The following is a 17469-nucleotide window of genomic DNA, read 5'->3' on the forward strand; positions in this document are numbered from 1 at the left end:
ATATTTTTGCGTTTTCAGTTATTAAATACACTGTTACAATCAGCAATTAATATTTCCCCATATACATTATTTAGTAAGTAGTTATGGGGTTTATCATGTTGTTTTTTTTGTAAATTTGTATGTATTGATTTTGAATAAGAGTGTCACTTTAATATGTTGCTGTATACATATGCTTGTAGAATGTTTTCGTTAAGAAAAAGGGTGATTTAATCTGTCTGTCCTTGTGACGTTCTTTTTTTGACTTGCGTGCCATTAAACATTTTTTTCAATATGCTAATCGTTGAATTATTGCCATTTTTTATTGATATTTATAAAATGAATTACGATCTTATACTGAAAGAAACAAGTATCATCTAGAGTTTACAAACAGCAAGAATTTTTCACATGTGTATTCCTGAAGTTTGAAGAATATATGACATGTTTGCACGTCTAGATAAAATTATTACTAAACTGTACTGTAACGCTGTATAGAGAGACAAGACAATCCTTCAGTTCATAAATAAATCATTATTTTAATGTCAGTTTATTAAATGCATTCTTTATGTAACAACGAAACTTAAATACACATAGAACAAATATCAGGTCAACACTTCACTGCAGCCTATTACAATTGTCTCTGATATTGAGTCTGATGAGATTGCCTCTGATGACTATACTGATGATGATGACTGTGATGATGACTCTGCTGATGACTGTGATGATGACTCTTCTAATGACTGTGATGATGACTCTGCTGATGACTTTGATGGTGATTTTGATGATAATGGCTCTGATGGCTCTAATGATGATGATGATGATGATGATGATGATGATGCTTTATCACAATAAAAAAAAACATGTGTATCACTATACAACAACAAAATCATTTTGTATTAAAGATAATTGGTATCTGTCCAAAATGCAAGAACGATATTGCAACATCGTGTTGATTGAATATGTACTCTAATCAGGCTGATTAGAGGTGGATGCTCCGTCATCACAGCTAGTTCCCGCTTTGTTTCTAAATCTTTGGACGTCCTCCTCACTGTCGGCGGGACAAACAACAGGACCAAAGTCTACAAGCTCCATTGGCATACCAACGTATTCCGGCAACCTCCGAGGTCTACGGCAACACACGTCTGCAGTCAGTATGACTACCACAACAATGCATAAAGTAAGTGCTAACGCTGCAACAAAAATAGAATGTAATTATTAACATGTATATATTGATAATTGTTATAAGCATGTTAATATAAAGTATATAAGACCGGATATCCAATTTTCTCATGTTTCTTAAACCCGATTTAAGGATTAAAAAGGTGTGTTCATTGTTTTATCACCGTTATAGCTATTGTCGATTTAAACGAGATTTGATAAGGAACAGTTATGCGACTTACCAAATATGTCTAAAAACGTTTTGCTTTGGTTTTTGGCTTTTAATAATTAGATATAGATTTTACTTGATATATATATATCACCAAAACAAAACAAAATTTCAATCCAATTAAAGCTACATGTATATCCGAAATATACACTCCGTATTTGTACCCGGTGTCATATCTAATTTCATTATTATCCTTATTCTTTGACACGCCTCAGTGATTCATTTATTCCATTGTCTAGTTAATTTTGCAGTCCAATGAAAACACTTGGATTCTTATTCCCTGATGCCACACATAGGAGGTCATCTACTGGCGACCTTTCCCCCAGCCAATCAGTGGCTTCCTTACGCTATGCTGTAATCGCGTAAGCAAGTAAAATCAAGCTCTTTAACTAGATTGACAAACTATCTACCGTTTAGCAAAGCCACCATAGGTACTTCTGTTTTAAAGGCACAGGTGATGTTGCTCCTGTCTGCTTGTGAATGTCCCTGACATTGCATTTCTATGTTGGATCCCAGCTGTAGAAGCCATCGGAGCAGAAGCATGTGGCATGTCGTTATACCAACGAGGGTTAACACTGCAAACAGAAAGGACATCAATGCTGAATTTCTGCGAATAATATTTGATTTTTTTTGTTATTTAGTCACTAACAGGACTTAGTAAATACATTTTACATACATACATGTTTTGAGCAGTTGCTAAAAATATTTTTTCTGAGATAGAACCAGACTATGCAATCATAGGCATGTTTCTTCTGTATCCTGGTTTTTCTTTTTCTTTGGCCAATATGATATAATATCACGCCTCCAACATAAATGACGTAACGCCATTGGTCCAGGACTGGTCTCGTGGTGATCCCATATTTTTCCATATTGGGTCACCAAATTTATATCGTACCAAAATGGCGTCTATTTTCCGATTCCGATGAATAAATGAAACATTTAAACACAGTGGCTCGATGACAAAGGCTCATTAATATAATTTTGGCTAGTTGAATTTTTTTATTGTGACTTTAATGAGCCTTTGTCATCAAGCCACTGTGCATTTAAACGGAAGAAACCATATTCTGGTTCGAGCTTCGCTACTCTCATCCGATATGGTTTCCTTTGCTCATATATCCCATATTGGGTCACCTACTAACCCCGTGACTTATAAAGTCTGAAACAATACTTGTTTCATGATTGATAAAGATATTGTATAGCTTTAATGTCTGCTCTCATGCCTCCAACAATGGGATCACTAATACTAAGTTCACGAAAGGCATTTCGCGCTCAACACTAAGTAAATCAGTAATTAATTTTGTCTTCTCAACAATTTAGCCCAGCGCCGACCTACCAACCTAGCTGTGTAGAGGACTAGTCTAAAATATTAGACGTGTTATACGGGATTCTTCCAATCCCTAACGTCTAAACGGGAATGTGCAAAAAACGGGGGTGTTTTAAAAATATTGGAATTGTTTTAAGTGAAGTATTTTATGGTTGAAATTGATCATAAAGAGTTATTTTCATATTTTACCATGTAAGTGAAATGCTATTTTGCACTAAACAAGCATTTAATGCATTAAAACAAGTTGTTTACCTTTCCAATAAACCGAAAGTTGACTGACACAGAAAACAATTATGCGAAGGGGAACAACTCCATACAATCGTAATAACTCGGCCTCCTCCGACAAAGCTTCGAGATATACCTCGTTATACAATCGTAACAACTCGGCCATGGACGAAATGTTCCGAGCGATTTAAAACGGTGCCCTGAAGCCTTGCAGGTGCCCTTCATGTATATATCGTTATGTTTTGACAGAATGAAATGAAGAAAAGCCGTCAAACTCATAATTATAAGTTGGATATTTATTTTTTGTGTACGGAACTAATATAAAATAACATTATTTGGTAATATTTCTTTGTTTTTATGATATTTTATAGACGCTATATGCTTTAACCCGGAATCCTGATCGGAACAACTACCCACTTTTGATACTAAACAATTTGTACGTGAAGGATTTGCCATATCAAAAATCTAAAAAAAATCTGTCAACGTTCAAATATTTGGACTATGTAGAGGACCAAATATAAACACTGACTTTAACACAGTAGATATACATTAAACCGACCAATCGACAAAAAAATACAGTATACCTGTGAAAACTCCCCACATTCCAGCGAAAATGCCCTTTATCTTTTTGAAACGGACATCAGATGCATAGTAAAAGCCAAGAGCAACCAAACAGAGGAACGAAAAGCATGCCCCTGCTACGACAATAAAACGAATGTTTAACAGGTAGTTGGGTACAGTCTGTGCGAGAAGTGTTCCTGAAAATAGAAAGAATGCTAGCAATTGTTTATGTATTTGGTTCAAAAATGAAATTTGCAATTTGTTAACATTTGTATGCTTTATTAATAATCTCTTACAGTACATTCTATTCATGTATTGTTTAATTTGTTGTAAATCGCAATTTACATTTCGTTTTCCATCTTTCTTGGATAGGCATTGTCTGTATCTGGCTAGCAAATTTCGACATGTTCCAAACCGCTTTCCGTGATTAGTTGGAGCTAACATTGACAAGCTCATCTTCAGTTTCGTAATCAAATTCTAGGTTGATCGTATCGCGGTTTGAACTTAAGCAATAGACACATTCCGATTTGCAATATATGAAGACAATTTCGAAACAAACGACGACATTTCAGTGATACGTTGACATTTACATGTTTAGTTTCGTAATCGAAATCGAGTTAAGCGTATTGCGGTTTGGCATTAGGCGTTAGACACATAGCGGTTTGGAACATGTTGAAATTTGCTAACCAGATACAGACAATGCCTATTCAAGAAAGATGGAAAACGAAATGTAAATTCCGATTTAACACTTTATTACAACGAATTAAACAATACATGAATAAAATGTACTGTAATAGATTATTAATAAAGCATACAAATGTTGGCAATTTGCAAATTTCATTTTTGAACCGAATACCGCTCCATAATTGTTAACATGCAGATTTTGAACCGAATATCGCGCCATAATTGTTAACATGCTGATTTTGAACCGAATACCGCGCCATAATTGTTAACATGCAGATTTTGAACCGAATACCGCTCCATTATTGTTAACATGCAGATTTTGAACCGAATACCGCTCCATTATTGTTAACATGCAGATTAAGTACTTCAAAATTTATACGACATCAAACGTAGTAAAACGGTGCGTCCAATACTTTTACCAGTATAATTTTTGCTCCAGAATTATTTTTTCTTTGAAAATATTGTTTTATCAACACATTCTATTAAAAAGTATATTTTTAAAAGCATGCACGAGTTTGAATCGTACTATGCTTTTATGTGGTAAAATGAGTTGAGTCTGAGATTGAAATTCGACCAAAGCATTTTTATGATATTGGGGCCAGACGTTTGTTAAAATGAACAACGTTGTTAACAGCATCGCTGTTAACTTAAAGTTCTTTTTCTGCTCTGGATGTTTTATCGATACACTTGTGATCTAAAAGTATTAACAAGATATGAGACAACTGTTTCAGCTCGCTTTATATTATTTGAATACTTATGCACATTACCCAATACTCCATGTAACGTTTAAAAGATAAGAACGACATGTCGTTAATCACGTTGTAAACTTACAGCTGCACTCCCACAGATTGAAAGTTTTGACAACGTTTTTATTTTTTGTCTTGAAACGAGCCTATTTTTGCGAAAATCCATGGAAACCAGTTAAAGTGACACTCTTATTCAAAATCAATACATGCACATGTATTGCAAACATAAATTTTGACTGATAAACCTTTGACTACTTACTAAATAATGCAATTATGGAAAATATATATTAATGATAACAAGATTGTAACCATCCATTTAATAGCAGAAAGCGCAAAAATATTAAATGATTGGTGAATGCTAAAAGGTTTACTGTGATCTTCTATAGTTTTATAAGGTAAAAATACCTTGTTTTATGCTCATTTCTTTCAAATTAAACTCGGTATCCTTTACAAGAACCATTGTTTTCGACATTTATTCATCCTTTTTGGAATGTTAAAACAATATTATTAATTGTGGTAAATCTAAGTTGGGAGTTAAAGAGTGCATCTTTAAATAAGAATGCTGACAAAAAAAGAGATCACAGATTTTTATATTTAAGTTCAAAAATTGATGTTTTATGCATTTTTCTTAAACCGTTAGTAACGGTTTAAGCCATAAAACATTAATTTTCGAACGGAAAAATGAAAATCTGCGATCTGATCTTTTGTCAGCAATCTTTTATCATTGGTTTGCAGATATTAACGCAAAAATTTGCTCTTTCTAAGACAAAAAAAAAGTTGTAAAAATGGTATATCTGTGAGAGTGCAGCTTTAACTTAACACATATCTAACCATTGACTGTTTAGATTATGTTTTCTGTTGTTGTTTTTTCAGATATTGTAAAGAAACTTTGATGTGAAAGATTAACCTTCAGTTGTTTGATAGGACACTCCCAACCAGCGAACCACACTACTGAACTTATTTGTGCTGGCCGTAATGCAGGATGTGACGTCAACTGGGTCGGATAAGTTGCCATGGAAACCATCAGGGGAAACCGGAGCCGACCGACTGGTGGTGTGGTTGCAGCTGTACATTTGCCAAAGTCCGACTTCTACATAATTATGACTAACAGCTTCAACCCGAACTGAAAGAAATGGTAAAAAATGGATGTAAGGACATAATTATATGGAATCTGATGTTTAATGACGTGCCCCTTACCCGGATCTTCATTCAAGTTTTGGCTAAATTTATGTGCTTGCACCTGTAGTTCCCACTTATTACTAAAGCATTTCAGTTTATTATTTATTTTTGTTATTTGCACCAGACAATTGTAACCACGCCCCCCGGGGGAATAGCGGGGACTTTGACCTTCGGTCCAGACAAGCCCGGGGACGAATTGCTCGCGAAACCCCCGCCAAATGCCCCCGCACCCAAGAGGCGCTAGGTAAAGCCCATTTCCCCGCTATATTTGGCTGGAAGACAAAACTATCGCATTCACCCGGCACTGCGGGGCCAACTGGAAGGTAAAAACACGGTCCGTTTCTCCGGCTATCCCCGGTATACCCCCGGACCTTGGGTGCCGTGGTTACAATTGACTCGTGCATAACTAGAACAAATTATGTGGTGGTGTTAGTAGTTTATACTCCGGGTCCCGGCGTGAGCACATTGAAGGGTCCCAGAGTGTCAGTTCAACCACCGCAAACCTATCCTGGGCGGTGAACCAGTACTAGGTGACTTCACTTCTGAAAGGAACTGACAACTTCTGTACATGCCAGGGGGGCAGTGGTACAGTGCGAATGGTCGTAGAAAGGATTTCATAACCAATCACAACAGAAGTGACCTGGTCCGCCCGGGAATCGAACTCGGGTTGTCCGATTAACAGTCCAACGCTCTACCGACTGAGCTAACCGGGCGGACAAATTATTTTCTGAGTCTCTCTATTTATGCATTTACCACGATGACGTATTCATGAGTTATTTTTAGATTAACGTTTCTTCAAACACCTTCAAGTCCTTCCAGTGGATAAGTAAAACACAGTACACGATATAAAAAGCAATCTTAACAACTCGGCCATCGAGATGTTTGATACTGGCCGATGTGTTCCGATCGCTATAAAAGGTAGCCTACGAGTTCAGGGTAGTTATTTAATAAGTTAATACCCATTAAATATGTCCAAAGATGTGTAATAACGGTATCAGACATACGTTGTTTTGTATCTTAATTGATGTTTTTTTTCCTTAATCAGTTTAAACAACTGTTTGTTCATAGCGGTTGAACTGTTTTCAAACATTTTAAAATTTATTTTACAATAATAATGCTGGCTGGTCCATTTTGATTATGTATCATGTGACCCACAATGATACACATTTGAAACGTATTCGATACTGCGTTTTCACGCTGCGCCAATAATGCACTATTAAATTTAGATAGAACAAAACAGCAACAGCGATAACAACAGTAATAACACGTCTACGGACGAAAGTACACATTAAAAACATTGTACCAGTATTTTTAGAAAGTAATACATAAATCATGGGCACTGAAACTGATAAATAACGGAAAATACAATTTACAATGAAAATAGATATGACAAGAAACTATGCTTACAATAGTATAAATTTACAGAATTGAGAAGCAAACAAATCGAGTGTATTTTTTTCATTTTCATTTAATCGACTTAGGTGCGACTGAAGCTGTTGACAGACATAGTTGTTTTTTAAGTTAAACTTCTGTCTATAGTTGTCAAATCCCTAATTAGTTTCTTACAAGTACGTAACAACAATATACAGACGCCCGAACGACCATATTATATGTAATATTGTATATTTCCATGACATATGAAAAAGATATACACAATAACCATATCAACTTTTATAGTTACATAATTAATTTTCAGGATGCCGCCTTGTGCACCAAAAATAGGAATTCATTGGAGTAATCTAATCTGAGGAAGTTGTGTCATTGTTTGGTCCGAATCAATGTTTGAAACCTGTCCACGGACAAAACAACAAGAGTGATATGTGTGACTATATTATTGAGACAATTTTTCTCTGTGTGTGTGTGTGTGTTTTTTTTGTGTGTTTTTTTTTTTTTTTTGGGGGGGGGGAGCCATTTCTTTACCCTGAGCCCAACCTACAACGTGTAACTTCATGTATGAAAAAGACTCAACTAGTGGTATACTGCAACAATAAAACGTATCATAAAGCTACAACTTTAAATTTAAAGCTACAGCTGCAGCGCGGACCTAGGTTCTACATGCGTGCTGTAGTTACTGTGCAGACGTAGCTGTATTAATTAGTGATAAAACGGTTATCGAAAATAATCGATAAATCGTCGCTGACAATGCTATGTCGGCGACAATCGATAGTGGCTGTCCAAAATCGATGTCGCTAATGTTACTTCCGTTAACTACGCATTCTTATGCGGTAAAAGAAGGGTAAATGTCAATTATTTCTTTCCGGTAAATTCTTGTTGAGTTCATTTTAAGAAGGGGGTTCACTCTTTTACACAAATGCGGTGAATGTAAACTTTTCCTTAAAAAGTCGCACAACCTGCAAATACCGGGGATCCCGGTTCGATGCATTCTGTTCTTGAACCCTTTATTGGTATCGCTTGGTATTAACAAAATAACTTATTGTGAAAGTTTTATGAAATTAAGATACTTCAATGAAATCTTCAATGTTACAGGTTATTGCATGTTAAGCTGGTTAACAAGTATTTAATATGCTTTGACATGGATGAAATGCTATGATAACTTTCTTGATGCGGTGTGAATCATTTTGCAATTGATGTGCAATTATTAAGTATGTGATTTGTTGTTATGTTTTTAAAGACAGAAAAGGTTAGGGATATTTACTTACTGCTGCAAAAAGCATGCCTATAGTATCACATGTACTGATTCCAGGTTTAACCATTTAAATGATCATGATTATACTATGTATAAAGAATGTATTTCCTAAATGATATTATGAACATTCGATTATTATCCGATAGTAAATCGAAATACTTGGTCCGATTCGATTCGATTATCGTTAGCAAATACGTAGAGTCCGATTTTCAAACACTAGTATTAATGGCACCAATAGTATAGCTACACAGAGCTGTACTTTATAGTTCCTTCATTGAAATAAAAAGTAATCTTGGGTGACTTTAGGGGGCGGCTGCATTCCCCCACTGGACCCGCCCCTCTCTCATCAATTACCCAAAAGGCAAACATATTTCTAGGCTTATGCATAATGATAGGGGAACTGTAACAAGTACTTAATCACAAGCTATTTATTTTCTATTATATTAGTCTATATCTTTTAAATAAAATATTATAGAATAATAGTATAACAAATGATTTTTTAAAGATTTGTACTTGTTACAATTAACCAATTATTCTTGCCATTTTGTTAATTTATAAGGGTGGGGGTGGGGGAATGGGCGGTGGACATATGGGATGTGGCATAACAACGCACCCTTTCCTGGTGGTTTTACACGGGTTTAACCAATCGGAACACCTCGGTCAGTATCCAACAGGAATTGTCTATCTCGAAGCTTGCCGGAGATGGCCGAGTTGTTACGATTGGGTTTAACGGATGTTATATAGACTCCAGCGTTTAACACTATACGATTTTATTTCTATTTTTAAATTCACGTTTTCATGTGGTTAGCAGTCCATAATTGAACGTTTAAATGCAAGGTTTCTCATTCATCAGAGGTTTGATAAAGATAAATCAAACCCCATAGCATCATCACTCTGGTGAACGAGAATGAATGCAAGGTGAACAGCTTAAACGTGCTTGACAGGCATGCATCACATTATCGAGCGGGTTGGTTTTGACAGGCATGTATCGCGTCATCGAGCGAGTCAATCGGAACACCTCGGCCAGTATTCAACAGGAATTGACGCTTGCCGGAGATGGCCGAGTTGTTACGATTGCTAGCGGGTTGATTTTAAGCTTTCATAATGAAAAATAAATCCACAAAGACATTCTTCTATGATCATTGAAATGATTTTGGGGCGAAAAACATGATAAAAGTAAAATTGGCATATTTAATTTATTCGATGTTTTTTTTATTTACTCCAACTTTTAAAAACGTATAAACTGATACAAAAATGAGAGAGGATGAACGAATAAATGACAATGATATGATACAATTATGAGAGAAAGTATGGACGAATAAATGACAATGATATGATACAATTATGAGAGTGGATGAACGAATAAATGACAATGATATGATACAATTATGAGAGTGGATGAACGAATAAATGGCAATGATATGATACAATTATGAGAGTGGATGAACGAATAAATGGCAATGATATGATACAATTATGAGCAAGGATGAACGAATAAATGACAATGATATGATACAATTATGAGAGTGGATGAACGAATAAATGGCAATGATATGATACAATTATGAGAGTGGATGAACGAATAAATGGCAATGATATGATACAATTATGAGAGTGGATGAACGAATAAATGGCAATGATATGATACAATTATGAGAGTGGATGAACGAATAAATGGCAATGATATGATACAATTATGAGAGTGGATGAACGAATAAATGGCAATGATATGATTACAATTATGAGCAAGGATGAACGAATAAATGGCAATGATATGATACAATTATGAGAGTGGATGAACGAATAAATGACAATGATATGATTACAATTATGAGAGTGGATGAACGAATAAATGGCAATGATATGATTACAATTATGAGAGTGGATGAACGAATAAATGACAATGATATGATTACAATTATGAGAGTGGATGAACGAATAAATGGCAATGATATGATTACAATTATGAGAGTGGATGAACGAATAAATGGCAATGATATGATTACAATTATGAGAGTGGATGAACGAATAAATGGCAATGATATGATTACAATTATGAGAGTGGATGAACGAATAAATGGCAATGATATGATTACAATTATGAGAGTGGATGAACGAATAAATGGCAATGATATGATTACAATTATGAGAGTGGATGAACGAATAAATGGCAATGATATGATACAATTATGAGAGTGGATGAACGAATAAATGACAATGATATGATTACAATTATGAGAGTGGATGAACGAATAAATGGCAATGATATGATACAATTATGAGAGTGGATGAACGAATAAATGGCAATGATATGATTACAATTATGAGAGTGGATGAACGAATAAATGGCAATGATATGATACAATTATGAGAGTGGATGAACGAATAAATGACAATGATATGATTACAATTATGAGAGTGGATGAACGAATAAATGGCAATGATATGATACAATTATGAGAGTGGATGAACGAATAAATGGCAATGATATGATACAATTATGAGAGTGGATGAACGAATAAATGACAATGATATGATTACAATTATGAGAGTGGATGAACGAATAAATGGCAATGATATGATTACAATTATGAGCAAGGATGAACGAATAAATGGCAATGATATGATACAATTATGAGAGTGGATGAACGAATAAATGACAATGATATGATTACAATTATGAGAGTGGATGAACGAATAAATGGCAATGATATGATTACAATTATGAGAGTGGATGAACGAATAAATGGCAATGATATGATTACAATTATGAGAGTGGATGAACGAATAAATGGCAATGATATGATTACAATTATGAGAGTGGATGAACGAATAAATGGCAATGATATGATTACAATTATGAGAGTGGATGAACGAATAAATGGCAATGATATGATTACAATTATGAGAGTGGATGAACGAATAAATGGCAATGATATGATTACAATTATGAGAGTGGATGAACGAATAAATGGCAATGATATGATACAATTATGAGAGTGGATGAACGAATAAATGGCAATGATATGATTACAATTATGAGAGTGGATGAACGAATAAATGGCAATGATATGATTACAATTATGAGAGTGGATGAACGAATAAATGGCAATGATATGATTACAATTATGAGAGTGGATGAACGAATAAATGGCAATGATATGATTACAATTATGAGAGTGGATGAACGAATAAATGGCAATGATATGATTACAATTATGAGAGTGGATGAACGAATAAATGGCAATGATATGATTACAATTATGAGAGTGGATGAACGAATAAATGGCAATGATATGATACAATTATGAGCAAGGATGAACGAATAAATGGCAATGATATGATACAATTATGAGAGTGGATGAACGAATAAATGGCAATGATATGATTAGAATTATGAGAGTGGATGAACGAATAAATGGCAATGATATGATTACAATTATGAGAGAGGATGAGCGAATAAATGGCAATGATATGATACAATTATGAGAGTGGATGAACAAATAAATGACAATGATATGATACAATTATGAGAGTGGATGAACAAATAAATGACAATGATACGAGTGTGAAATAAAGCACATACAGAGATTAGCTCTACTTTTTAAATGTGTGGACCTTCAAATGTACACGTTTTTTTTCGCATGAAATGCGTTGTTTAACTATGCTATCAAGATAAAAAGATAAAAACAAATCGACGGCACTTTTGAAATAGGACAATAGCGCTAAAACATATAATCTATTTGGTATGGCCTTATTTGTAGTATTAATACTGAGTGACTGACAAATATCTTACCTGCTTTATCACGTACCAACGTAGAAAAGGCGATGGTTATGTTTATCACAATCCATTTTTTAGAAATAGTTGCTGAAATTACACACGTTGATACCATAACACTTAGTAAAATCAATAACAGCTTACAATAAAGTCCTTCACACATATTTTTTTTCCAGAATATACTGTCTATACCTTCAAAGTTTCATACTAAATATGTTGATCTATTCCAAACAGGAAGTTAATCAGACATTACATGTATTGCTATTGCAAAATTGTTTTGATATTTCTTTACCTGAATGCTCCATTGAGTTTATACCTTATATAATATCACGTTTGCAAGTTAAGTAAACAACTTCAAAACGGTTTTATTCAATGACCCTCCCCTGATTACAAACACCGACAAAAGGTGCAGGCATACGGTTGGCATCACAGCGGTTTGATGACAAAGGCTCATTAAACATGTTGAAGTCATACAAAATCAGTTCAACAAGCCAAAATTATACTTTACACATACTTGAACATGTGTATCATCAATATAATACATTGCCTTAATATAAAATGAGATTTGACAAAGTCAAAAGTACCCTATACTGTCATATTACAGTATAGGGTATTTTTTTAATTTTGTCAAATCTCATTTTATGTTTAAGGCAATGTATTATATTGATGAAATACATGTTCAAGTATGTGTAAAATATAATTTTGGTTAGTTGAACTGATTTATTATGACTATTAAATGAGCCTTTGTCATCAAGCCACTCTGGTTGGCATAGGGGTGGCATACGTGTTATTTTTTTTATCTCGTTAAAACGAATTGCGTTTTTAGTTAACTTACGTTAACTAGCGTATTCGTAATCACGACATGTAGTAACGTACTCGTTTAAAGCTGCACTCTCACAGATAGATCGCAGGTTTTCAAATTTAAGTTCAAGAAATGATGATTTATGCATTTTTCTTAAACCGTTAGTAACACTTTTTACATTAAAACATTAATTTCCGAATGAAAATCTGACATCTGATCTTTTGTCAGCAGTCTTATATCAATGGTTAGCTCATATTTACGCAAAAAAAATTGCTCATTCCAAGACAGAAAATAAAAGAAGTTGTCAAAACGGCAAATCTGTGAGAGTGCAGCTTTAAGAAAACAGCGAGTAAGGTCTTGATATAATCACATATAAACGGTAATATTTGGTTAGGTATAAAAAAGAGACAACAAGTTTGGGTTTGATTGCCCTGGGCCCGTTTTCATTTAAAACAAAGAGAAGCCTTTGGTATATAAAGATAACAATCAGTTTGTATTGTAAACGTAGGAAAATAACTTGTTCATGTGGTTTGCATAGGTTTGACAGCACATGTCCACTCAACAGCAGAATTTGGTGAAATATGGAAACATCCACTTTGCATGGGTTAAACAGCCCTGAGCCCATATCCTCTTAACAGCAGAATTTGATAATATATGAAAACATCCAGTTTGCACGTTTTTGACAGCACTTGACACTTATCCACTGAACAGCAGAATTTAAATATATACGAAAACTGCCAGTTAGCACGGTTTTGATAGCACTAGACCTATATCCACCGAACAGCAGAATTGATTATAAATTGAAACGTCCAGTTTGCACGGTTTTGACAGCATTGGGCACATATTCACTGAACAGCAGAATTTGATAATATATGAAAACTGCCAGTCTGCACGGTTTTGACAGCACTATACACATATCCACTGAACATACGAATTTGATAATACATGAAACGCCCAGTTTGCACGGTTTTGACAGCATTGGACACATATTCACTGAACAGCAGAATTTAAATATACATGAAAACGCCAAGTCTGCACGGTTTTGACAGGATTGGGTACATATTCACTGAACATGAGAATTTGATAATACATGAAAACACCCTCTTTGCACGGTTTTGACAGCACTAGCTCACATTCCTTTTACAGTTGTGACAACCAGTTTGCACGGTTTTGACAGCACTTGGCCATATTCCCTTAACAGTTACGTTTGGTAAAGTATAAAAACAACCAGTTTGCACGGTTTTGACAGAACTTGGCACATATTTTCGTAACAGTTACGTTTGGTCAAATATGAAAACAACCAGTTTGCACGGTTTTGACAGCACTGAGCTCATATTCCCTTTACAGTTATACGTATGGTCAAGTATGAAAATAACCAGTTTGCGCGGTTTTTACAGCACTTGGCCTATATTCCCTTGACAGTTTCGTTTGGTCAAGTATGAAAACAACCAGTTTGCACGGTTTTGACAGCACTTGGCCTATATTCCCTTGACAGTTTCGTTTGGTCAAGTATGAAAACAACCAGTTTGCACGGTTTTGACAGAACTGGACCCACTTTCCCTTAACAGTTACGTTTGGTCAAGTATGAAAACAACCAGTATGCGCGGTTTTGACAGCACTTTGCCATATTCCCTAAACAGTTACGACTGTTATAGTATGAAAACAACCAGTTAGCACGGTTTTGACAGCACTTGGCCATATTCCCTAAACTGTTACGACTGTTAAAGTATGAAAACAACCAGTTAGCACGGTTTTGACAGCACTTGGCCATATTCACATAGCAGTTACGACTGTTATAGCATGGAAAACAGCACTTGGCCATATTCCCCTTAACAGTTACGACTGTTATAGTATGGAAACAACCAGTTTGCACGGTTTTGACAACACTTGGTCATATTCCCTAAACAGTTACGACTGTTAAAGTATGGAAACAACCAGTTTGCACGGTTTTGACAGCACTTGGACATATTCACACAACAGTTGCGACTGTTTAAGTATGGAAACAACCAGTTTGTGCGGTTTTGACAGCACTTGGCCATATTCCCTAAACAGTTACGACTGTTTAAGTATGGAAACAACCAGTTTGCACGGTTTTGACAGCACTTGGCCATATTCACACAGCAGTTGCTACGACTGTTATAGTATGGAAACAACCAGTTTGCACGGTTTTGACAGCACTTGGCCATATTCCCTAAACAGTTACGACTGTTAAAGTATGGAAACAACCAGTTTGCACGGTTTTGACAGCACTTGGACATATTCACACAACAGTTGCGACTGTTTAAGTATGGAAACAACCAGTTTGCGCGGTTTTGACAGCACTTGGCCATATTCCCTAAACAGTTACGACTGTTTAAGTATGGAAACAACCAGTTTGCACGGTTTTGACAGCACTTGGCCATATTCACACTGCAGTTGCGACTGTTTAAGTATGGAAACAACCAGTGTGCACGGTTTCGACAGCACTTGGCCATATTCACACTGCTGTTGCGACTGTTTAAGTATGGAAATAACCAGTTTGCACGGTTTTGACAGCACTTGGCCATATTCAGACAGCAGTTGCGACTGTTTAAGTATGGAAACAACCAGTTTGCACGGTTTTGACAGCACTTGGCCATATTCACACATCAGTTGCGACTGTTTAAGTATGGAAACAACCAGTTTGCACAGTTTTGACAGCACTTGGCCATATTCACACAGCAGTTGCGACTGTTTAAGTATGGAAACAACCAGTTTGCACGGTTTTTGACAGCACTTGGCCATATATACACAGCAGTTGCGACTGTTTAAGTATGGAAACAGCCAGTTTGCACGGTTTTGACAGCACTTGGCCATATTCACACCGCAGTTGCGACTGTTTATGTATGGAAACAACCAGTTTGCACGGTTTTGACAGCACTTGGCCATATTCCCTAAACAGTTACGACTGTTATAGTATAAAAACAACCAGTTTGCACGGTTTTGACAGCACTTGGCCATATTCCCTAAACAGTTACGACTGTTATAGTATAAAAACAACCAGTTTGCACGGTTTTGACAGCACTTAGCCATATTCCCATAACAGTAACGACTATTATATAGTATGAAAAAAAAACAGTTTGCGCAGTTTTGACAGCACTTGGCCATATTACCTTAACAGTTACGACTGTTAAAGTATGAAAACAACCAGTTTGCATGGTTTTGACAGCACTTGGCCATATTCACACTGCAGTTGCGACTGTTTAAGTATGGAAACAACCAGTTTGCACGGTTTTGACAGCACTTGGCCATATATACACAGCAGTTGCGACTGTTTAAGTATGGAAACAGCCAGTTTGCACGGTTTTGACTGCACTTGGCCATATTCACACCGCAGTTGCGACTGTTTATGTATGGAAACAACCAGTTTGCACGGTTTTGACAGCACTTGGCCATATTCCCTAAACAGTTACGACTGTTATAGTATAAAAACAACCAGTTTGCACGGTTTTGACAGCACTTGGCCATATTCCCTAAACAGTTACGACTGTTATAGTATAAAAACAACCAGTTTGCACGGTTTTGACAGCACTTAGCCATATTCCCATAACAGTAACGACTGTTATATAGTATGAAAAAAAAACAGTTTGCGCAGTTTTGACAGCACTTGGCCATATTACCTTAACAGTTACGACTGTTAAAGTATGAAAACAACCAGTTTGCATGGTTTTGACAGCACTTGGCCATATTCACACTGCAGTTGCGACTGTTTAAGTATGGAAACAACCAGTTTGCACGGTTTTGACAGCACTTGGCCATATATACACAGCAGTTGCGACTGTTTAAGTATGGAAACAGCCAGTTTGCACGGTTTTGACTGCACTTGGCCATATTCACACCGCAGTTGCGACTGTTTATGTATGGAAACAACCAGTTTGCACGGTTTTGACAGCACTTGGACATATTCCCTAAACAGTTACGACTGTTAAAGTATAAAAACAACCAGTTTGCACGGTTTTGACAGCACTTAGCCATATTCCCATAACAGTAACGACTGTTATATAGTATGAAAAAAAAACAGTTTGCGCAGTTTTTGACAGCACTTGGCCATATTACCTTAACAGTTACGAATGTTAAAGTATGAAAACAACCAGTTTGCATGGTTTTGACCGCACTGAGCTCATATTCCTTTTACAGTTGTG

At 35.7% G+C, this 17469-nt stretch overlaps 1 protein-coding gene across 1 annotated transcript; it reads right to left on the reverse strand.

The window, feature by feature from the left end:
* Positions 1 to 487: 487 nt before the first annotated feature.
* LOC128236827 (uncharacterized) lies at positions 488 to 12786 on the reverse strand. The gene is made up of 5 exons (XM_052951947.1): positions 12526 to 12786; positions 5811 to 6026; positions 3497 to 3670; positions 1774 to 1938; positions 488 to 1166 (listed from the first exon to the last, which is right to left on the reverse strand). The coding sequence occupies exons 1-5, from the start codon at positions 12668 to 12670 to the stop codon at positions 943 to 945; spliced, it is 924 nt and encodes a 307-aa protein (XP_052807907.1). The 5' UTR covers positions 12671 to 12786; the 3' UTR covers positions 488 to 942.
* Between the last annotated feature and the right edge of the window lie 4683 nt (positions 12787 to 17469).

The sequence above is a fragment of the Mya arenaria genome, chromosome 6 (assembly GCF_026914265.1).
Source record: "Mya arenaria isolate MELC-2E11 chromosome 6, ASM2691426v1".
Classification (NCBI taxonomy): Eukaryota; Metazoa; Mollusca; class Bivalvia; order Myida; family Myidae; genus Mya; species Mya arenaria.

Excerpts from the sequence above, each read along its gene's own strand:
- LOC128236827 (XM_052951947.1), bottom strand. The coding sequence starts at position 12,670 with ATGTGTGAAGGACTTTATTGTAAGCTGTTATTGATTTTACTAAGTGTT. Across the intron at positions 3,671-5,810 it reads GTCCTATCAAACAACTGAAG|GAACACTTCTCGCACAGACT; the intron begins GTTAATCTTTCA and ends TTCTATTTTCAG. Across the intron at positions 1,167-1,773 it reads TATGGTGGCTTTGCTAAACG|CGTTAGCACTTACTTTATGC; the intron begins GTAGATAGTTTG and ends TTTTTGTTGCAG.